The sequence below is a fragment of the Hyla sarda genome, chromosome 5 (assembly GCF_029499605.1).
Source record: "Hyla sarda isolate aHylSar1 chromosome 5, aHylSar1.hap1, whole genome shotgun sequence".
NCBI classification, from domain to species: Eukaryota; Metazoa; Chordata; class Amphibia; order Anura; family Hylidae; genus Hyla; species Hyla sarda.
In genome coordinates this window covers 14,435,197-14,459,592 of record NC_079193.1, presented here as the reverse complement: position 1 = coordinate 14,459,592, position 24,396 = coordinate 14,435,197, and the positions used below count along the sequence as shown (strand labels likewise).

At 45.0% G+C, this 24,396-nt stretch overlaps 1 protein-coding gene across 1 annotated transcript in view; it reads right to left on the bottom strand.

Moving 5' to 3' along the window:
• Positions 1-24,396, bottom strand: part of DGKB (diacylglycerol kinase beta) — a 579,157-nt gene that overhangs the window by 356,615 nt on the left and 198,146 nt on the right. The window contains exons 11-12 of the mRNA XM_056518908.1: positions 13,600-13,688; positions 13,375-13,491 (exon numbers count right to left, since the gene is read on the bottom strand). Of these exons, the coding sequence (XP_056374883.1) occupies positions 13,375-13,491; positions 13,600-13,688 (206 nt within the window). The remainder of the gene's footprint in view (positions 1-13,374; positions 13,492-13,599; positions 13,689-24,396) is intronic.

Sequence of the window (24,396 nt, the reverse complement as noted above, 5' to 3'; positions counted from 1 at the left end):
CCAGTACTTACCAGCTACTGTATACTACAGAGGAAGTTGTGTAGTTCTTTCCAGTCTGACCAAAGTGCTCTCTGCTGACAGACACCTCTGTCCATGTGAAGAACTGTCCAGAGCAGGAGAGGTTTGATATGGGGATTTATTCCTACTCTGGACAGTTCCTGACACGGACAGAGGTGTCAGCAGAGAGCACTTCCTGTGGAACACAGTAGCCAGGAGCAGTTGTGTGTGAAGCAGCTTTGGGTGTGTCCCTTTTTGTGTTTCTCCAGAGTTCCAGAGGCAGAGCAGGTGATTCACCAACCTTTCCCAGGGGTGTGGCAGGCTCCTTGGGAGAGTTTTCCCTGCATGGAGCCCCTGGCCTCCACTCCCCGTTCTTCCAGGCTGGCGGGGGGTGGAGAGAAAACAGCGACAGCCATTTTTCCGGCCGGAGGAAGAAGATCTGGCAGAGTCTGCAGCAATGCAGGCTCGGCTCCTCCGGCAATGGGTGCCAGCCAGAGATCCAGTGGAAGGAAGGCGAGGAGGCAAAGTATTGAGTTGTGGGCTGAGAGAGGGCCCGAAGAATCCAGCGAGACCTACTGCTCCCGCATGACCGCACGGTTTGCGGAATACGACCGCTGCGGTAGGGAGCTTAGGTTGATGAGAGAGGACCTGCGTGGAGCCCAGAATCTGGCATGCTCTGGGTCCAAAAAGAATAAACTGGAACAGAAAAAGAGGATTGCAGCCCTGAAGAAAGACATTGCAAAGATGGAGGAGAGGAGAGCAGAGATCCTGGAGGGAAGCGGTCTCTTCAGGGAGAAGATGGAGAACCGGGATCGGTTTGCCGCCATGAAATCCCCAGGTAAGGTGGAGGTGGATGATGGGGAGAGTAGTGGCGGTGAAGAAAGAGAGGATGGTGGTGTTGGTGTAAAGGAGGAGGAGGTGGAGGAGAAGAAGTTGGAGGAAAGTGTACAGGTTGTGGAGGATGATGTATTGCCTGACCCTACTCCCTGTGACACCCAGACCACTAAGACTCAGGACAGCTACATAGAGCCGGCTCAGGTGGCACTACCGCTAAGCGATAGTGAGGATGATGATGTGGAGAGTGAGGCTGGGGGATTGCTGAGGGCTATAGTGATGCAGGAGTCCCCAGCCCACCTCCAGAATTTTACATTTGGTGATGACCAGTGTGATGACACATTAGTAAAAAGAAAGGCAAAAAAACAGAAGACCCAGGAAACTGTGCATTATGTGTTCCGTCCTTTCCAGCAGTCTGGGCCAGCTGCAAAGCTGGTTCAGGCTGCTGGGTCCTCTAAACTGCCAGACTCCGTTTCTGTGGTGGAACAGAGCCAGCATGGGGGATACAGCATGGCGTCAGTAAAAGCTGCAGACGCAATAGATGTGAAGCCCGCCCATCCTGCTGGTAGGGAGGGGCAGGATGGGCTCATGGTGGGCAGCGCGAGTTATGCCCCTGGGTGCTCGGGGGGCGGTTCCCCGAGTACTGTGGGCATTACCGGCACTGCAAGGCACTCCCCTGTGAGGGGGGGGAGTGTCCGGGCGCCGGGATTATCCACAGAGCCTGTGAAGTCGGGTGAAGCAGGTGCTGGCGCTGTGGGAGGAGCTGGGGTGCGCCCGGTGGGGCAGTCCCAGAATCAGGATGTGATAGCAGCCATGAAGGAGAAGCCATCGGCGTCGACCCCAGCAGCGGCTAAGCCAGCACAAAGGGCTTTACTAAAGCCAGCCATACTACAAGTCCCAGCCAGCCCAGAATTTGTTAGTCAGGACAAGAATGTAGGATGTGATATTGATGGGTGTAGTAGTGTTGTGGGTGAGAGGAGTGTATGTGGGAGTGTCAGTGGAGTGAATGTTGATGGGAGTGGTAATAGTATGGCTGGAAATAAAGAGGTTGAGAATTGTGGTGTGAATGGTGTTGTAAGTGGTTCTGGCTCTGGGTCTGGTCCGGCTGCCCCCCCGGCAGTGACTGCTCCCAGGAGCTATGCTAATGTCGCTGCCGGGGGTTCAGGGGGGTCCCCGTCTCCGTCCGGCCCTGGGGGCCATTTGCAACAGCGCCTCCTGGAGGCTCTACGCAGGGGTGACAGGTCGATCCAGGTAGAGGGAAGGGGTGAGGTCGACCTGTCTTTCTGGATAGAGAGGCACGGTTTGGGGGCTTTCCGAGAGCGGAATGGGGAGGTGGTCTGGTCCCTCCCGACAACCGGGCAGGACAATAACCGTAGGAATGTGGTCCGTCTGATTTGGAGGGGCGAGGATGCGTGCCCACCTCGCGCTAAAGTGGTTGAGCTCCTCCTTCAGATGGAATTCAGGGCGAGTGACATCTTTGCCCTGATTCACCCCTACGGATCGTCTGAGTTTGACGTCAGTTTCGTTCGGCCGGAGGGGCTCGAACTCTTCTGGTCGAATTACGAAGTGGCAAAAAACGAGCCCGGCTGGCGGGATTTCGCCGTAAAGGCGATTTCCCGTCAGAATGCTGTCAAGAAGGTGACCGTTTTGACCCGTAACGAGTCACTTTCTTGTTATGACATCATGACCTGGCTCGGACGGTATGGGGATGTGACGGACATGCCCAAGAAAAACTTGGATGAGCACGGGATCTGGTCCGGGGCCTGGACGTTTTCCGTCAAACTCAAGCGTTCAGGGAGTACGGTTGCCCACATTCCGTCAGCCGCCTTCCTTGGACGTGATAGGATCCAGGTCTTCTACCAGGGGCAGCCTAAGGTCTGTCACAGGTGTGGCAGCCCCACCCACTTTAGTGCAGCCTGTACTGTACAGGTCTGCGCTTTGTGTGGTGGGGTGGGACATCTGGCCGCATCCTGTAGGCAGATCCGGTGCCACCTGTGTGGTGTCCTTGGGCACCCATTTAGCCGTTGTCCTAGCGCCTTCGCCCGTGCAGCGGCCGCTCCGGCTGAGGAGAGCTGTGAAGTTGCCTCGGCCGGGGAGGGTATGGGCAGGGATGGGGGTGCAACAGGGCTCGTGAGGAGGAAAAAGGGCCCCGCCAAACTAAGGCGGGAGGAAAATCGAAGAAGGAGTAGGGAGCTGGAGAGTGCCCAGGTGACGGGGGTAGCTCTGGCCTCTGCTCCTGAATGCGGCCCTGTAACCGCTGAAGCCCTGGAGGAGGATGTGCTGGATGGGGAGATCAGGAGGCTTCACAGAGAGGAAGGCAATATGGCCGACCCTTCCGATTCCTCCCACTATGAAAGTGTGGATGAGGAGAGTGGGGAGAGGCCTAAAAAGAAAGACAAGGGCAAAAGGAAAGGGAGAAAGAAGAGGTCAGAGCCCTCTGTTCCTTGTACTACGGGCCAGGTTCAAAACGGAAGCCTGACTGCCCCCCCTCTGGTTGACCTGTCAAACCGGTACCTCGTCCTCGATACCATCTCCTCCCCCTCCTTGGCTGGGGGGGGTGAGGGCGAGGTGCCTAGGGAGAAAGAGCCTCTGGGAGGAACTGGGCCCTGTCCTATTGAGGCACCTTCCTCAGAGGGCAGGGCTAGACCGGGGCCGGACGGAGACGGGGATAATATGGATCTATCTGAATCGAAAAAAAGATCCAAGAGTGGTCCTGCCCTCTCGTCTTCTTCGGGGGATGAGGGGGCAAAAAAGAAGGGAAAACAAAAGTAAAGGGTGTGGCCGTCTAATTTAATCACCCTGTATGGCGGCACTCACCCCATTGACGCTGGCATCTATTAATTGTGCCAGCATAAAGTCGGATACGGCTAGATTCGCAGCCTTTGATTTTCTTGGCCGCGTTGAAGCCGACATTTTCTTTTTACAGGAGACCAGGTTGTCAGATCTAGCCTCTCTGGTAAAAGCCAGAAGAGAGTGGAGGCGCGGTCCCTCCCACTGGTCTCTTGCGGCTGAGCCGTATAGTGGGGTGGCGGTCCTTTTTACCGCTCCTGTTGAATGCCGACGGGTTATTGAATTAGAAATGGGGAGGTGCCTGATCTTAGATGTCTTCATGAAGGGACAAGAGCTCCGGCTCATTAACATATACGCCCCGCAAAGTAAGCGGGGCCGTAAAGATCTCTTTATGAGGATTAAGCCCTTTCTTTTTACGAGTCGGCAGGTGATCTTTGGAGGGGACTTCAATAATGTCACGAGGTCCCAAGATAGGAGAGGCTCCAATAGTCCGCTGACTTGCGATAGTGTGGCGCTGATTAGCATAGCTAGAGAAGCTCGCCTAGAGGATGCCCACATCCGGAGCCCCTCGGGCCACGCGGGTTTCACCTATCATCAAGGTAGTCGCAGGTCTAGGATAGATAGGTTTTATTTAAAGGAGGAAGCCGTCTCTTCTGCAGTGTCCGTGGTTGAGGTGGAGTTCTCCGATCACTGTATGATTTTGTTTTCCCTGAATGTTTCAGAAACCCCCCGGATGGGAAAAGGTTATTGGAAGCTGAATTCGTCCCTCCTGGAGGAAGCGGAGATAAGACAGTCCTTTGAGGATTTTCTTCAGAGTCAGGTACCTTTACTGGGCCTATGTAGTAGTAAGTCAGAGTGGTGGGAGATATTCAAGAAGCGGGTTGCGGGGTTCTTCCGCCAGCTCTCGAGCCTCAGGTCCCTGAACAGGTATCGCCTGTATCAGGGTCTGAGGAGGAAACTCGAGCTTCTTGTCTCGACTGGAGGTAGCCAAGAGGATATCTCCAGAGTGAAGTCCTTGCTGATGAGGTGTCAGTACGATAGGCACGCATCTTTGGTTTTTGAGAGGGATTTCGGGAAGTACCGCTCGCCCGACCCTTACAGAAACTGTAAGATGTCAGTGAGTAGTAAAGTCATTTCAGGACTGATTGATAGTACAGGATCTCTGAATCGGTCCAGATCAGGGATCTTGGAGATCGTCAGATCCTTCTACTCTCACCTCTTGGGAAGGAAGGATCTGGATCGGGATGTGATGTCGGGTTTCCTGGCTGAAACCATTCCTGAGCCAGGGGTAGACCCCTCTCTTGGCGTTTTGGCAGAAGAGATCAGGGAAGAGGAAATGAGACTGGCGATCGAGGGGCTTGCCCCCAAGAAGTCACCAGGTCCGGATGGCTTAACATCTGAGTGGTACAGGACCTTTAAGGAGTCTTTAGCTCCCCTCTTGACTGAGGTATTCAATGAGTGTCTCTCCTCGGGCACTCTGCCAAAGTCAATGAGGAGGTCAGCCCTGATTCTTCTCTCAAAGGGTAAAGATCCCAGCCGTATTGAGAATTGGAGACCCATAGCTCTTCTCAATACGGACAGGAAGCTTCTGGCCAAGATACTGTTTAATCGGCTGGTGAAGTTTGCACCCCGGCTCCTTTCGGAGGCCCAGCACTGCACTGTTCCAGGCCGAAGCACCTTAAGTGCTGTCCTTAGTGTCAGGGAGGCAGTGGAGCGGAGTAGTGCGGGTTTCTGGAAGGGGTACTTGCTGTCCTTGGATCAGGCCAAAGCATTTGATCGGGTGAACCACGAGTACCTCTGGTCCGTCCTCCTGAGATATGGCTTACCGAGTACTTTTGTTAATTGGCTTAAGATCTTGTATGCAGGGGCAGAGAGTTTCCCACTGGTGAACGGGTGGTCTGGCCACTCTTTTGGAGTGGGGTCTGGAGTCCGTCAGGGTTGTCCTTTGAGCCCGCTGTTATATGTGTTCGCGATCGATCCCTTCCTTAGGAGGGTGAGTTGCGGACCGTTGGTGGGAGTCGGGATGAGTTTGGCGGAGCCGGGGGCCATCCAGGGGGTAGTGGCGTACGCCGACGATGTCACTATTTTCGTCTCCTCGAGAGAGGGGGTTGATGTGGTGATGTCGGAGGTGGAACGCTACTCGGAGGCATCCGGGTCTAAGATCAACCGGGATAAGTGTGAGAGTCTCTGGCTGGGAGGGGGGGATCCCACGTTTGATCTCCCGGACACCCTTCCAGGGCCCCAAGAATCAGCAAAAGTCTTAGGCATCACATTTGGCCAGGATGATTATCCCACCAAAAACTGGGATGGTAAGCTCCAGGATGCCACTCAGAAGGTGGACCAGTGGAAGGGTTGGTCTTTGACCCTCAGGGAAAGGGTACACCTGATCAAATCGTACCTGCTCCCCTTGTTTATCTATCTGGGCAGCGTATGTATCTTGCCAGAGGCTTACTACACTAGGATCTACAGCCTGTTTTTTCAACTGTTATGGGGGAACAGGATGAACCTAGTCAAGAGGGAGGTTACGTACCGCACGAGGAGACTAGGGGGTTTATCTATGGTAAACCCTGTGGTGTTCTTAACAAACACCTTTTTAAAAGCTAACATCTCAAACCTCTGGTCAGAGAGGGCTCCTCCGTGGGTACTCTCCTGCAGGGAATGGTTTCGGCCTTTCTTCCAGGAATGGGAGACAGGAGGGCAAGTGAAGGACCTCCGTACGCCCCATGGATATCTTCCGGCTTACGCTACCCCGACTCTGAAGGCGATACGTCGGTGGGGTCTGGGAGTGTGGGAGATCAGGACCCAGTCAAGGCAGTTCCTTGACAAACGGGTTCTGTTGACCCACTTCCAGAGGCCTCTGGCACTCAGGGACTGCCCAGGTCGGGATCTGAGGGTGGGGTTGTACCTTTTAAACATGAAAAGGATCCCCCAGAAGTTTTGGGACTTGGCCTGGCGCTGCTTTCAGGGGAAGCTATATGTAAGGGACAACCTGAAGTGCAGGAACTCTGATGACCGGGGATGTCCCCGAGAAGAGTGTGGGGACACGCTGGAAAGCATGGACCATTTCCTGCTTCATTGTCCCTTTAATATAAGGGTTTACAACCGGGTGGGCGCTTCCATCGGCTGGAGTCAACTTGCCGGCCTTACCTATCCAGAGTGGGCTTATGGGGCATTCAGGACACTGGGTGGCCGAGACCGGGGCACTTTATTCTTAGTTAGTTTAGTGGTTAGGTACTACACGTGGAATGCACGGTGTTTAGTGTCGACCCAGCAGAAAATCCTCTCCGAGGTGGAGGTCTGTAGGAATATCACCGGTGACCTCGGGAAGATCAGGTCTTTGGAGTATGGCAGTCTTGGTACCAGTAGGGCTTCTCTCCTGTGGAGAGGGTTTTCTTTTGATGTGCCCTAGGTACTAGATCTTTTGGGTAGAGTACCTTTATTTTGGATAGGGGAAGTGTGATAGGGATAGAGATAGGGTGAGAGTAGGGTTAGCTTTAATGGAGGGATAGAATTAGGGAGAATTGTAGGGGGAGTTAGGAAAAGAGTTAAAAATTATTTTGGTGTATCAAGTCTGCCATCCTTCTTTCTGGTGGTGGGCTAATGCATGTGCACGCTAGCTTTTTTGTTTTGTTTTAAGCTGATATGGCATGAAGGGCTTACAGGCGACCAAACTTGGGCCTAAAGTGGGTTGTGGTTCAGTGTCAGTTAGTATGTATAAGTTTGTGTATAAGTTGGTTGGGTGGAGTGCTAGGTGGGGAGGGTGTATTTGTGGGTGGTGGTGTGTTTTCGTGTTTTTGGGGGACCTGACATGGGTCAGTTAAGGACAGAACTTTGTAAACTGTAGAGGAACGGTATGGACTCTGACCCATGTGCAGGAGGGGTGGTGTGGGTGAGGGCACAGTTCGAGTGTAGGGATTTCCTGTATTTTTTTTTTTTTTTTTTTTTTTTTTTTGTAGGTTTCTGTAAATAGGGTGCATATATTTATGTTTATATACTATAATTTATTAATTTCTATTAGTGATTTTGTATCTATTTGGTTTTGTATCTACATCGTTTTATATTGTCTCATATTATAGTTATGGCAGTCGGACCAGTTGTTGTGTTATGTGTTTTTGTTTATTTATTTAGATTTTTAATTTTTATATTTTTTATTTATTTATTTTCCCCTTTTGTTTTGTTTCCCGAGTATGGATGGTTTTGAGTCACAGCCAGGTAGTGCTAATTTTATGTTTATGTTTAAGCCAAGTTGTGCTGTTTATTTTTATTTATTTATTTATTTATTTTTATAATTATTATTTATTTATTTTTTTATTTTTATTTATTTTTTTTTTATTTTTTACCCCCCCCCCCGAGTATGGATGGTTTGAGTTACAGCCAGGTAGTGCTAATTTTATGTTTATGTTTAAGCCAAGTTGTGCTGTTTTTATGTTCATTTTTGGTATGTGTGTCAGTGTGTTTTTGTTTGTTTGTTTTCTTTTTGCTTTGTAAAGCTGGGCTGGCCGGTTAGGCAGGGTTTTGTTTTTGATTTATATTATAGCTGGTTAAGCTTGTTTTTTGTTGTATTGGATAAGTTTTGTATTTTTATAATAAAAAGAGTGTCAGCAGAGAGAACTGTGGTCAGACTGGAAAGAACTACACAACTTCCTCTGTAGTATACAGCAGCTGGTAAGTACTGGAAGGATTAATATTTTTATATAGAAGTAATTTACAAATCAGTTTAACTTTTTGGCACCAGTGTATTAAAAAGAAAATTGATTTCCACTAGAGTGCCCCCTTAACCCCTTAAAGGGGTACTCCGCCCCTAGACATCTTATCCCCTATCCAAAGGATAGGGGATAAGATGTCAGATCGCCACGATCCTGCAGCGAGTTCGCTCTGCATGTAATGACGGGCAGTACAGGGGCTGGAGCATCGTTACGTCACGGCTCCGCCCCTCGTGACGTCACGGCCCGCCCCTTTCAATACAAGTCTATGGGAGGGGGCGTGGCGGTCGTCACGCCCCCTCCCATAGACTTGCATTAAGGGGACGGGCCGTGATGTCACGAGGGGCGGAGCCATGACGTCACACTGCTCCATCCCCCATATCGCCCGTCATTATGCACAGAGCGAACTCGCTCTGTGCTGTAATGAGAGCGGGGTGCTGCAGTGGGGTTCCAAGGGATCCTCAGCAGCGGGACCGCGGCGATCTGACATCTTATCCCCTATCCTTTGGATAGGGGATAAGATGTCTAGGGGAGGAGTACCCCTTTAAGGACTCAGCCCATTTGGGCTTTAAGGACTCAGACAATTTTATTTTTACGTTTTCGTTTTTTCGTCCTCGCATTAAAAAAATCATAACTCTTTTATATTTTCATCCACAGACTAGTATGAAGGCTTGTTTTTTGCGTGACCAGTTGTAATGCCATCACTCACTTTACCATAAAATGTATGGTGCAACCAAAAAAATACTATTTGTGTGGGGAAATTTAAAAGAAATCGGCAATTTTGCAAATTTTGGAAGCTTTTGTTTTCGCGCAGTACAATTTACGGTAAAAATGACGTGTGCTCTTTATTCTTTGGGTCAATACGATAAAAATGATATCAATGATAACATACTCTTCTATTACTGTTGCGCTTAAAAAAATTGCAAACTGTTTAATCAAATTAGTACGTTTAAAATCCGCCTATTTAGAAGACCTATAACTTTTTCATTTTTCCGTATAAGCGGCGGTATGAGGGCTCATTCTTTGCGCCGTGATCTGTACTTTTTATTGATACCATATTTGCTTATATAACATTTTTTATACTTTTTTAATAAAATTTTTTGGGAATAAAATGTTATAAAAAAGCAGCTATTTTGGCCTTTTTTTTTTTACGTTCACGCCTTTCACCGTACAGTATCATTAACATTTTATTTTAATAGTTGGGATATTTACGCACGCGGCGATACCAAATATGTATATAAAATTTTATTTTTTTTTACACTTTTTGGGGGTGAAATAGGGAAAATGGGACAATTTACGTTTTTATTGGGGAAGGGGGTTTTTCAAATTTTTTTTACTTTTATTTTTTACTTTTTTTCTTTTATTTTTACACTTTAATAGTCCCCATAGGGGACTATTTAAAGCAATCATTCGATTGCTAATACTGTTCAGTGCTATGCATAGAACATAGCACTGATCAGGGTTATCGGTCATCTCCTGCTCTGGTCTGCTCGATCTCAGACCAGAGCAGAAGACCCCGGGAGACGGCCGGAGAAAGGTAAGGGGACCTCCGGCCGCCATGCTGGATGATCGGATCGCTGCGGCAGTGCTGCGGGCGATCCGATCATCCATTTAAAGTACCGCGATGCTGCAGATGCAGTGATCTGTATTGATCACGGCATCTGAGGGGTTAATGGCGGACATCCGCGCGATCACGGATGTCCGCCATTATGGGCGGGTCCCTGGCTGTTATCAGCAGCCAGGACCTGCCGCGCATGACGCGGGCATCGCTCCGATGCTCGTGGTTATGCAAAGGACGTAAATGTACGTCCTGGTGCGTTAAGTACCAGCTCACCAGGACGTACATTTTCGTCCTGCGTCTTTAAGGGATTAAAGGGGTACTCCCATGGAAAACTTTTTTTTTTAAATCAACAGGTGCCAGAAAGTTAAACAGATTTGTAAAATACTTCTATTAAAAATCTTAATCCTTCCAGTACTTTTTAGGGGCTGTATATTACAGAGGAAATGTTTATCTTTTTAGATTTCTCTGATGTCATGACCACAGTGCTCTCTGCTGACCTCTGCTGTCCATTTTAGGAACTGTCCAGAGCAGCATATGTTTGCTATGGGGATTTTCTCCTGCTAAATTGGACAGCAGAGAGCACTGTGGTCATGGCATCAGAGAAATCTAAAAAGATAAGCATTTCCTCTGTAGTATACAGCCCCTAAAAAGTACTGGAAGGATTAAGATTTTTTTTAATAGAAGTAAATTACAAATCTGTATAACTTTCTGGCACCAGTTGATTTAAAAAAAAAAAAGTTTTCCACGGGAGTACCCCTTTAAGACAAGTATACTTGTGTCAATATGTGTCTGGATGAGGCTTCATAACGTTTTCTCACTTGTATCAATCATTTCTCCCAATGGTAACAATTGTCAGTAACTATTAGCATTAAATGTATTAATTTGAGTTTTTTTTAAGCTGTTTTATAAATGTTCAATTTGTTAAATTTTTGTTCACGTTTGCAGACATTCAGTGCTGTTTTAAGTATATAAAATTGCCAAACACTGTAAAACTGGTACTATAGTTGGATGTCAAGTTACAAAAAAGTGAGACAAATTTTCCTATGTCGGGAACTTTTGGCACAAACCAAACACAAAGGGGGAGTATACGCTTGGCGTATACGCAACGTATTTCACCCTGCGCAAAATCAAAGTCATGCGGGCACGTGGCCCCGCCTCTAAAATTCACTGCACACATAGGGCTGCCGCTGGAAAGCCCTTTGTGAATGGTGAGGGAGGGATATGCAGCGTATTTCCCGCTGCTGCTGCAGATTTTGCGCAGCGAGAAATATGCTGCGTATGCACCAAGTGGGAACGTGCCCTAACAAGGCCTCTGAATAATGAAAGAAGCGATCTGATTGGTTGCTATGGGCAACTCAGCAACTTTTCCTCTGGACAGGTTTTGATAAATCTCCCCCCAAAAGGTTTTCATTTATTTAACCTCTTTTTTAAAAGTGAACGATCTTAATGGAAAAAAGATGCCAAAAACAGGATGGACAATATAATGAATGTAAATTGTAAAAAAAAAAAAAACCAGAACACATTTAGAAAAAATAAAGCAAACACCCTAGAAAAGAAAAAGAACATCTTCGGCGCACAATGTTAATATATAAAGAAACGCATTTCCCCATACTTTTTTTCTTTTTTTACCACAATTTATATGGAAATCCAAAAGTAAACGAGGCCTATAATTTCAGATTCCGAACTTTCAAAACTTCTAGACGAACAGATTAAAGACGACAAATTATCGGTCTTCATCGTTGTTTCATTTTAGACTGAATTCTATCCGAATTGTTATAGTAATATGAGCTTCGTCAAAGAAATAACAAAAACAAATAGAAACAGAAAAATGAAGCACTAATTGTAATATATTTTTTTTAATTATGTAAAAACTATTGTTCAAGATAAGTGTAAAAGTGTTAAAAAATCAAAATACAGAAATGCTGTTAGACTATACATTTTTCATTCTATTATTTTATTCAAGTTTGTAAAAAAATAAATAACATAAAATGAAATCATTATAATGCCAATAAAAAAAAACAAAAAATATTACCACTTTCGTAAAAAAACTAAATGTTACCATTTCCAAAATTTTTTTAATTTTCCTGTTTTTTTTCTGCCATCATGTGAGAGGAGTGCTGTGCATACTGGATAAAAGTTTTTAAGCTAGTATAAGATTTTTTGTAGACAAAACAAAAACTAAAAAAAAAAAATATATATATATATATATATATATATATATATATATATAGTTATGGAATGTTTTAAATAAAAAAAAAAATAACTAAATATATTCTCTTATTCTAGCAAATTGGTAAAGACAGGAAGCCAAAAGAAACAAAAATCGATTATTTGACTACGGTACTTTCTTAAAGGGGATGTCCACCATGTTGACCACAGAGTGACTCACTTTTATAACTCCTAGTAGTCAGCTGTAATCTGTGGGAAACCCGGCAGAAGTAGAGTACACTCTATATTGGCATACCATGGGGCCCTGGCAGAAATAGGACCCAACCTTGGCCGGACCCATTCTCCTTGCTCCTGGGTGGTAATATAGTTTGCTATTCCTCCCACTCCAGAGGAGACCCAAGGAGAGATTAGTCCTGAGTGACAAATTCAGACACTATAACAGAGTTATTTGATAAAAGGTACTTTATTTCTTTGAAGGTCCCTCTATAGGACCAGGTGTTCAATTCCCCTACAGCACCACCACAGGAGAAATAAGGCATTACACAAATCTCTTAGAAATCAATAGGTTGCCTGTGTAATGCAGAGACTTGCTGGGCCCTCCAAAGCAAGAGAAGCTTTGGCAAGTGTCCCCCTAATAGATAAGGACACTCCTGATTAGCTTGAAATCCTTAAATAGTATATTTTGAATTGGTTTAATAGTTAAAGGGGTATTCCAGGAAAAAACTTTTTTTTATATATATCAACTGGCTCCAGAAAGTTAAACAGATTTGTAAATTACTTCTATTAATTTTTTTTTTAATCCTTTCAGTACTTCTGAGCTTTTGAAGTTAAGGTTGTTCTTTTCTGTCTAAGTGCTCTCTGATTACACGTGTCTCGGGAAATGCCCAGTTTAGAAGAGGTTTGCTATGAGGATTTGCTTCTAAACTGGGAGTTTCCCGAGACACGTGTCATCAGAGAGCACTTAGACAGAAAAGAACAACCTTAACTTCAGAAGCGCATAAGTACTGAAAGGATTAATATTTTTAAATAGAAGTAATTTACAAATCTGTTTAACTTTCTGGAGCCAGTTGATATATATATATATATATATATATATATATATATATATATATATATATATATAAAAGTTTTTTCCTGGATAACCCCTTTAAGATACTTTTGAAGAAAATAGACTCTTGAATTCCCTTATACAAAAAGTATAAAATCAGTATAAATTCACTATTTTTTTACTACTAAATGGAAAAAAAACTTTTCAAAAACATGTTTAATTTTCTTAAACTTCTACATAAAAGAAAAGGACCAAAAAAGGCAACAACTTACTGTGATCTGACACCACACACAGTGTAATCCTGTCAGGCCTTGATAGCACTTTATGGCTTTGTGGCACTTTTCACATTTGGTGGGACAATTTCCCTCCACCCAAAAATGATGCATAACCTGCAAAAATGAAAAAGAGAATTTATTGGGGAAAAAAAAGGGAAATTTGGAATTTTAAAAACCAAAACTAAACTCAAGAAAACTCAACCCAAACAAGACAGGACATACGTTTGTGTCCTTCTTTGACTTGACGTAGGTTTTAATGCAAGACGGGGGAGCTCTGGAGACACATCGTTCATGGGCGGTATATTTGCAGACTGGAAAAGAAAAAATATTATTAGAAATTTTTCTAAGAGTACGAGGCTTAAGATTTCGATGCAAGCAGAAGGAACTCGGAGACATTTTCAGATAAGACATAGCGTCCATAAATCAGAACTTGGGCTGTTTTTCTCAGTAGGCTTCAGAAGGTCAATAATGACGGGAAACATGATGCATATAAAACAAGAAAACCTTATCAGAGCAGGGCAGGAAATGTATAATCTGATTAGTCCCAACTCAAATTTTTAAAAAATGACCCCCCAAATGATGAGTACTTTGAAGACAGATTAATGGCAGCCAAATGGACTGGTGTCATTTGATAAAAATTTAAAAAAAAAATCTACATTTTCCAAAATATAAGCTTATGAGCAGCTGGCAAGCACGAAAGTAAAAGCCATATGAGTTTATGATGTTTCGTCTATTGGTTTATCCGATCCTTAAATAGCTGATTAGTCCATTTCCAGATAGCAAGTGTTGTCATAGATGCCGTGTACTCAGCAGCACAAGTTCATTTGTAACACACGACAACAACGCTATGTCTTCATTGGGTAAATTTGTTGCCTTCCGGAATACACCATCTGCTTCTAACATTTGATTTTCCAGGGCACATTAGGCAAAATGTGGGATCATAGGATTATCGATGACATTACCAAGCAAACAAAACATGGTCTGTATGTCAGCGGTCCAGCCAGGTCCCTCACATTACTGAAGTTTTATTCCCTCGGTGGCCTGATCTATAAGACGGTCTGTTTACGGAGCTCCGATAACATTGATATTGTCCTAAAGTCATCTAAAACTGATATTTACAGAGTCGTCAAAAACTTCCATAGAATTAATTTTGATATAAAAACCTCTAATGTAATACTAAACCTTAAAAGGGGTACTCCCGTGCCCTAGCCTTCTGAACATCCGGTTCAGAAGGCTTGGAGCAGCGGGGTCACGGTCAGGCCCCCTCATGATGTCATGTCACGTCCCCTCCATTGATGTCTATGGGAGGGGCGTGGCTGTGAAGTCGCAACTGCGCCCACTGCTCAAAGACTTCTGAGCCGGATGTTCAGAAGGCTGGGACACGGGAGTACCCATTTAATGCTCATGAGCATTTCCTCTTACTTCTTGGTTATGGTGGTTATACATGGTTTAGATTATCAATTGGGCATTTATAGAAATTTTGAAATATTTCCTTCCCTTTCTTAAAGGAAAAGGAACCTTAAAGAGAACCAAGACTATGGACCATGAATGCCCAATTTGTCACGCCCCATCCCACAGACATCAATGGAGGGGCGTAGCAGTGACGTTGCAACCACAGCCACTGCTCCATGACTTCTGGATCAGATGTTCAGAAGGCTGGGGCACGGGAGTACCCCTTTAATGCTTTTTTGCTTTTCCTGATACTTCTTGTTTATGGTGGTTATACATGGTTTAGATTATCAATTGGGCATTTATAGAAATTTTGAAATATTTCCTTCCCTTTCTTATAGGAAGAGGAACCCTAAAGAGAACCAAGACTATGGACCAAGAAGAACCATCATGTATGTCCAATCTTAGGTCTATGCTATTTTACTCTTCCTTTTAGGCCTTGGGCTTGAGAAGGTCATAGTTGGTGTCAGACCGGGCTTCTTGGGCCCAACAGAAGAGAAGACTTTCCGGCCCACCCTCCATATATACATGCCATATTTCTATCAGCATATAAGTTCATTGTAATCTTTGTTACTGTCATTGCACAAAAAGGTCAGATTATCAAGATGATCAAATAGGATATTCGCAAATCATTAAATAAGAAATAAACCCTAGTGCCAAGTGATTGGCCCCAAAGTCACCTCCATATTACGTTGTCTTCAGCAGGAGTTTTGAGACTTTAATGTTCTAGGACTCCATAATGGTATCAAAGCCAAATGGGGGATCCTGTCTGATAGGCCAGTCTGCCCCTTGTCAGACTTGATGTTATATTGGGTTATTTTATTTTATTTTTTTAACGTCTGTATGCAGAAGGCCACAATCTGTAACATTACAGGGATAAATGTCCACCGTGAACAATGATACTTAACCCTTCCAATTTTGGATGAACCAAACAGACCACAATAGGGTTGGAGTTTTAGTGCATTCCTTGGCATGTGAGAGAAGTTTCTGGAAATCCTTTGGGGTGAAGCTTAAAAGTATGCATTTTTGCTGCTTAAAGAGGTACTCCCCTGCGAATTTTTTTTTTTAATTCACCTGGTGCCAGACAGTTCAATATATTTGTAAATTACTTCTATTTAACACCTTAAGGCGTTCTTCCATTTTTGCACTTAGTTTTTTTCCTCCTTACTTTTAAAAATCATAACCCTTTCAATTGTGCACCTACAGACCCATATGATAGCTTGTTTTTTGTGCCACCAATACTACTTAGTAATTGGTGGCACAAAAAAAAAAAAAATGCCATTTTGTAATTTTGGGGGCTTCTGTTTCTACGCAGTAAATTTTTTGGTAAAAATGACACCTTGGCCCTCATTTACTATTGCAAACCCGACATGTTTTGTTGGGTTGTGTGCCAGATTGAAAAAACCCGACTAACTTTCCATTTTACTAAGAAAACCAGAAAAAAGGGGCGTGGTAGTCTGAAATGGGGGCGTGGTCACTGAAAAAGGAGCGTGTTACCGACATTTTCCCAAAAACCCAACATATTTACTAAAGTTTCCACAGAAAATGTGATGGATTTGAGCTGAGGAAAACCCCACAGATCAGAACATGTGTAAAAAAAAAGCAAAATGTAGGGAAAGTGCAAAATGTAGGGAAACCTTAGTAAATACTGTGGAAAATAAATTGTAGGGAAATAAAACCCACAAAGAAACCTACACAACACTCTTAGTAAATCAGGGCCCTTCTCTTTATTCTGTAGGTCCATATGATTACAATGATACCCTACTTATATAGGGAAAATTAATATGTTTAAAAATGTCATCTTCTGACCCCTATAACTTTTTAAATTTTTGGGATATGGGGCAGTATGAGGGCTCATTTTTTGCACCGTGATCTGAAGTTTTTAACAGTCAAACCAAGAATCTTTTATTGAAAAGAATAATGATAGCAGTACAAAAGGCAAAAGATAAATAGTAAAATGCCTTTAAAGGCATAAAATCACATAATAACAGATAAAACAGAGAACATGGAGGTTACATCATCTCGTTGGTTCGCACATAAACAAAGAACATTTGCATGGAAAACAGTACAAATACAGGGTAATGGCAGGATCGGTCGTCCCAAACAGTCGCCTCAAGCACATATAATACCTAGGAAAATTCCCCGCCCCCCAGTTCAATATAGAGAAAGGCAATTCTGCATAGGTGGGCAATAAGAGGAGGTCTGCCATTCTTCCCATAATTTATCAAAATATTCCACCCTGTTCTCACGAATGGCAGACAATTTTTCACAAAGCATAATAAAGTTAACTCTATCGATAACCTTCTGAAATGACAATAACGGGGATTTCCATTGGGCCGCTATATGAATCCTGGTAGCAATAAGAATGAATTGAGCCATTCGAAAGGTGCGGAATGGCATCCTACTGGGTCTGTTGCTTAAAAGACAAAAAGATGGGGAACTGGGCATGCGGTCACCAAATAAATCTACCAGGACCGCATGAACCCTTCTCCACAATTGCGCTACCGTAGGGCAGCTCCACCAAATATGATGCATAGAACCAGTAGTCTGACATCCCCTGAAGCAAAGAGGAGACACCGATGGGTATAGTGTGTGCAATCTAGAAGGGACCATATAGACTCTATGTAGGATTTTAATAGATGTCTCCATCAAGGAGACCTGCCAACCACCCTTACTAATAGCCGTGCAACAAGCATGCCATTGGGGCAAAGATAGGGTCACACGGAGGTCACGTTCCCAGGCTACCATGAAGCGCAGTTTAGTATCAGTAGGGGGAGTATTTAGATGAGCATAAATGCGAGAAAGCATGCCTGGCAACGTAGGACCATAAAGCAAGGCTGCTTCATAGAATGTAGTATGTACCTGAAAGCCTTTAGGTCCCAACGAGGAGTAATATGATAGGATTTGAAGGGCCCGGAAATATTCCCCAGGCGGGAGTGTATGTATAGAGCAGAGTTGTGTTATGGTGATCAATTGTTTACCCACCAGCAGGTCAGATAATTTAGTCAGTTTAGCAGAGCGCCACCAAGAATATAAAGCGGTGGAAATGCCAGGTTGAAAAGAGGGATTAGAAAGAAAGGGGAGGAGGGGAGGTATAGGAGACTGCAGACGGAATTTGAAGCGAACCAGACGCCAAAGAGACAAGGAAAACAGAGTGATTTGCGCCAAAGAGGAGAGAAGAGCTGAGACAGGACAAGAGGACCACATCAAGGCGGAAAAAGAGTAGGGAGAGATAAGGGATGCCTCCAACCCCACCCATCTAGGGGTATTTTGCGTGGCGTGTGTGAGGGCTAATTGGGCTAGGCGAGCAGCATAGTAATATTTCAGCAAGTTGGGGACCGATAGGCCACCCACCCTTTTATGATAATGCATAACAGTCTTATTAATGCGGGGTCGTCTCCCATTCCAGATGTAATGGGAAATGGTGTGTTGAAGAGAGCATATGTCTTTTTTCACTACCGGGATGGGAAGGGAACGGAACAAATACAGGATTCGTGGAAGAATAACCATTTTGCATACATTTATGCGACCTATCCACGAGATATGGGGTACCGTCCACTTAGTGAGATCCGCTCTAATAGAGCGAAATAGTGGAGGATAGTTTGCCGCATATAAAGTTTTAAGGGATGAAGTAAGAGTAACACCTAGATAGGACAGGCCTTGGGAGGAATCATGAAACCCAAAATTTAATGAAATCAATTGACGTGTCAAAGGTGGGACATTGCAATACATAACCTCGGATTTGGCCACATTCACCTTCAACCCCGACAGCCCAGCAAACCTGTCCAAGAGAGTGAGTAAATTAGGTAAAGTAACTAAAGGATTCGTTAACGTCAGGAAAAGGTCATCTGCAAATAGACTAGTTTTATATTCCAGCGAACCCACCACAAGGCCCTTAATGTCAACATTTGTCTCTAATAGCAACCGCCAAGGGCTCCATCACGAGCGCAAAAAGCGCCGTTGAGAGGGAGCATCCCTGGCGTGTTCCCCTCCCTATAGATATAGATGAGGGTGAAGTGGAGGGCAGCTTCAAGTAGGCCGTTGGGGCCGAGTAAATGCCACGCAACATGCTAACAAAGGGACCCGAAATGCCAAATTTCGACAGTACCTGAAACAGGTAGGGCCACAAGACCGTATCAAAGGCCTTTTCTATATCTAGCGCTAGGGCGACCATGGGAGTTTTAGTTACATCTGAATAGTTGATAAGGTTTAAGATCTTCCTAATATTATCTGGGGCTTGTCGGCCTGGGATAAATCCCACCTGATCTTGGTGGATAAGAGAGGGCAAATAGGAATTAAGTCTAGAAGCCAGAATAGAGGTAAGTAGTTTAGAATCGACATTAAGAAGAGAGATAGGACGATAGTTAGAGGGTAGAGTGTGGTCCTTAGAGGGTTTAGGCAAGACAGTGATCAAAGCATCAAGAAATTCAGAGGGAGGTTTGGCGCCAGAAAAAAGGGAGTTGAAAAAGGAAACAAGATGAGGTATTAGCAAAGAGGAAAAGGTTTTAAAGTAGGAGGCAGAAAATCCGTCCGGGCCGGGAGACTTGCCCAATTTAAGATGGTCAATGGCCCATTCTACCTCCTCCACCGTGATGGGTCCATTCAAGGCCTCCCGGTCCAAAGCAGATAAAGATGGGAGAGACAATTGAGAGAAAAAGGCATTGAAAGAAGCAGAATAATTAGGGGGAGAAGGAGGAGCCGAGTAGAGGTGAGAATAGAAGGAAGAAAAAGCCTCATAAATACGATCAGGGTGGGATGTGCGGAGGCCCGGTCTCAACTGAACACTATGTACCCGGTTAAATGAGGAAGTTTTCTTAAGCATAGCCGCGAGCAACCTGTCAGGTTTTTTAGCCAACCTATAATAGGTTGCACCCGTCCACCTCAAAGCTTTCTCAACCTTAGTAGAAAGCAGGGCATCCAATTGCAACCTAGTATCCGCAATAGACTTATAAAGATAGGGGGTAGGATCCTGCTGATGGGCAAAAACCAATCTAGACAATCTGGCCTCCAAGGCCGCCTGGACTCTAGACCTATCACGCTTAATACCCGAGGCCGTAGAGATCAGGCGTCCGCGGATGTAAGCCTTATGGGCCAACCATGTCCAATGCGGAGACGATTGTGGGGAGCTATTTAAAGAGAAGTAGGAAGTAATATCACTCTCCAATTGGGTTTAAATTCTAGGCATAGTCAATAGAGACTCATTAAGTCTCCACCTAAATGGCAATATGAGAGTGGACATAAAATTAAAGACTGACAACACCAGATCATGGTCCGACCATGACACGGGTACATGACGAGCATAGACCAGCTGAGACACCGTCGCAGCGTTGACCAAGATCCAGTCTATCCTCGTGTAGTGGCGTTGGACCGGGGAATAATAGGTATAACCTCTACTGGCACCGTTATGTTCCCTCCATGTGTCCACAAGAGAGTGAATAGCAAACAGACTGGATAATAGGCGTTGTTGAGTCCCCGACCTACGAAACTGAACTGTATTAGAACGGTCCAACTTGCCATTATAAACAAAATTAAAATCACCAGCCCACAACAATGTCTCATAAGTCAGGGAGTCAAGAATGGAACACATATCTCTAAAGAATAAAATAGGGTTGTCGGTGGGGGCGTAAGTATTCACAAGACAGATAGATTTCCCATACAGAGTACCTAAAATAATTAGATAACGACCTTTAGGATCACATTTCGCCTCCGTCACCTCAAGTGGAAGGGAGTTGTGCAAGAAAATAGCAACTCCTCTACACTTAGTGGTAAAGGACGCCCTGTACATTCTCACAAAAGATTTATGAAGAAAACTAGGGTAACAAGTCACAGTAAAATGCGATTCTTGTATACAGACTATGTCAGGTTTGAGGCGGACATATGTATGGAAAGCCATTTTCCGTTTGTTAGGGGAGTTAAAGCCCCTAACGTTATGTGATATTATCCTACACATATTGGGTAAAATTAAAAAAGCAAAATATCAAAGGAGAAGGCAAACCATCACCCACATATACTTTACAATAGGCGACGACCGATCCTGTTACACTGCCTCCATCACAAAGGAAAGGTGTAGCTGGTAAACCTCCTGAAACAAAAGAAAAAACAAGAACAAACCAAATAGAACAAATCAAAACAACACAATACTCAGGAAAGGCGGTCCAGGATATCATCTGAACCATCGTACTTCCTGTGCCCCAACCGGGACAGGTGAGGCGCAACAGTCCACATTGCGTCTAGCCAGCTAAATAGGTGACCCAAGTAAAGGCACCAGGTCAGCCCAGAGAGGAGCTAGAAAGGTAAGGACAAGGGAAGAGACGAAAAGCAGGATGAGGAAAAGAGAGAAGCAGGAGCAGTCTAAAGAGGAGAACAGGGAAACTTAGAGGGAAAAATGTGGGGGAAAGAAAAGAAAAGAAACGTAGAGAATCAGAGTGTAGGTAAAAGGCAACAGAGACTAAGTCTCAAGTACACAAGTCCCGGGCAGCTTGGCGAAAAGTAGGTGCGGATCCAACAGGTAAAGTCTCGCTAAGCAGGAGAATTCTCATATGCTTAGTAAACATTATAGAAAAATGGAAAGTAAGTGAATATCCACTGTCAGGACTAGGGGCCATATTGAAAAACAAAGAAAAACTCAATCAAAGCAGGGGGCAAAAAGCAATCCACAACTGCCAATGGGGGTGCACAGGTCACTTCAAGTAGGTTGGCGTGGCTCCCGTGAGGGGGGTCGGTCCCGCTTAGCCTGCGGTGCCGGAATCCAGGTTCTCGACAGCCGAGGCACTCTTGGAGGCAAGGGGGGATTCTCCACTAATGGTACACGGGCTTGCAGCAAAATATCCTGTGCCTCTTGCAGGGAACATACAGTATGTAGCTTGCCTTTCAACTGGAACGAAATGGAAAACAGAAAGCCCCACTTGTATTTTATCTGCTCGCGTTGTAGAGCGAGGGTGACAGGACGGAAGTCCCTGCGGCGGGCCAACGTGGATGGAGCTAGGTCCGAATATATATGCACCGAGGGAGGCATCCCAGGGAGCACCGGCAAATTACGGGTCGCGGACAGCAGGACATCGCGGACCTCGGGGTAGTGTAGCTTGAGGACGACATCCCTGGGTGAGTCAGGGCCTCTTGGCTTAGCTAGGGCACGGTGAATGCGGTCAAAACGGAGCATTTCCGGCTCCAACTGTGGGGCAAGCTCAAAAAATAAAGATGTTACCGTTTTAGAGAGGTCCACATCGGGTTCAGGGAGACCGCGTATCCGCAAATTTGCCCTCCGTGAGCGATTTTCGAGGTCCTCTAACTTGAGCTCAAAGTCCCGCAGCTGTGTTGTATGGTCATCAATGTCCCTCCTGTCCTCCTCCGCTGCGTCCGCCAGCACGTCCAGTTTGGCCTCGTTGTCTGAAACTCTCCTGCCCAAATCCTGCAGCTGGGAGGTAAAGTCATCCACCGCCTTAGACAGGGCTGAGTGGAACATCTTCTTAATGCTCCGAAACATGGCCGTTGGTGTTAAGTCGGCAGGCTCTGCAGGCTCCTCCCCATCTGAAAGGCCTGCCGGAGAAGTGTCTCTCCCAGTCGCCATCTTGGAGCGGGCCCCGGAGTGGAATAAGTCCGGAATTGATTGAGAGAGGACCTGAGAATTGCGGAGAGATCCCCTTCTGCCTGACCGGGGCATATTCAGGAATCGATGGGTAAGTGGATCAGCGTCTTGGAGCCGAATTGCGGCGCTAATTGAGGCTTAAAGACGCGTGTGGCTCGGAGCTCACATCACCTACGTCCTACTCCGTGAGCCGCGCGCATGCGCCTTCGATCTGAAATTTTTATCGGTAGCATTTTTGTTTTGATCAGACTTTTTGATCGCTTTTTTTTTCATTTTTTTATGGTATAAAAAGTGACCAAAATATGCTATTTTGGACTTTGGAATTTTTTTGCGCGTACGCCATTAACCGTGCGGTTTAATTAACTATATATTTTTATAGTTCGGACTTTTATGCATGTGGCTATACCACATATGTTTATATTTATTTTTATTTACAGGCACGGAGCAGTGAATCGGCGAGCTACAGGGAATGCTTTTTTTTTTTACTTTAGACGCGGCGATCAATTAGATAGATAGATTTGAGATAGATATGAGATAGATAGATATGAAATACCGTAGATAGATAGATATATAGATAGATATGAGATAGATAGATATGAGATAGATAGATATGAGATAGATAGATAGATAGATAGATATGAGATAGACAGGAGATAGATAGATATGAGATAGATAGATAGGAGATAGATAGATAGATAGATATGAGATAGATAGATATAAGATAAATAGATATGAGATAAATAGATAGATAGATATGAGATAAATAGATATGAGATAGATAGATAGATATGAGATAGATAGATATACATGGACTGTGAGTCTTGTCCGCCTGCGCTGCGCGTCCCTCCAGCCCTCACTCTTCACCCCGTCGGTCGGCTCCTTACCTCATCTGTTCTTCGTTCACCTTCAGTATTTAATTTTACCATCACATTACTTAAGACGAGCTGACTACAGTACTTTAATATTTCAGCAGAGTTTCTGAGGTGAAGGCTTGTGGCTTTGGCACGGCTCGTATTCCTTACTCTCGCTGCATCGATGATGTATTTATTGCTTACCTATTGTGGAGGACGGTAAGTTTGTGGTATCTGCTGGGATCAGAAGCCGATGAGTCTTCTGTAATGTTCTCTTAAAGGTATAACCAAGATCATAGGAGAGAATGGCGGTGGGTCAAGGCACACAGGACCAGGGCCGTATTATAGGGAGGGCATATTGAACCTTGGGGTCTCCATCACCCACCTGTCCCGAGGTCTCCAAGTTAAGACGAGGTGGCCGCGCATACCGGTGGTCTTATCCACTGAAGTCTAAAGAAGTTTCTTCAGAACTCTCTTAGACTCCAGAGTTCCCTGGCCCCTCCCTTTCTCCTGACAAGAAGTTGTGTAGTCCTCTCATTATCAGTAGGGTGTTGTCTCAGCAAATGCCAAGTATATCTCTATTAATAGAAGGTTCCTTTTACTAGTTGGGTCAATATAATGATAGAAATGAGAAGACAACAATGTTGACATCCATGGGAAACCATTAAATGGTCTAGGTTGTCAGAATGTAACTACAGTATTAAAGGGGTACTCCACTGCGCCAGCGTTCGGAACATTTTGTTCTGAACACTGGCTGCGAGGGTTGTGACGTCATGGCCACGCCCTTTATGGTTCACCCCCTCAATGCAAATCTATGTGAGGGGGCGTGGCAGCCGCCATGCCCCCTCCCATAGACTTGCATTGAGGGGGCATGGCATGACATCACGAGGGGCATGGCTGTGGTGTTACGACCCCCATAGCCCGCACCCAACGTTAAGAACAAAATGTTCTGAACACTGGGGCAGTGAAGTACCCCTTTAAGGTATCTATTAAACATACAGTATATTCTGCTGATTACCTAGTTTGTCATACTTTTGTTGTAATTCTACACTCTGCCTGTAGTGGCCGCTGCAGTGTGGTTGGGCTGATCTTCCGCCAGTGGAGCCGATCACATTGTATCCTATGATTATCCCT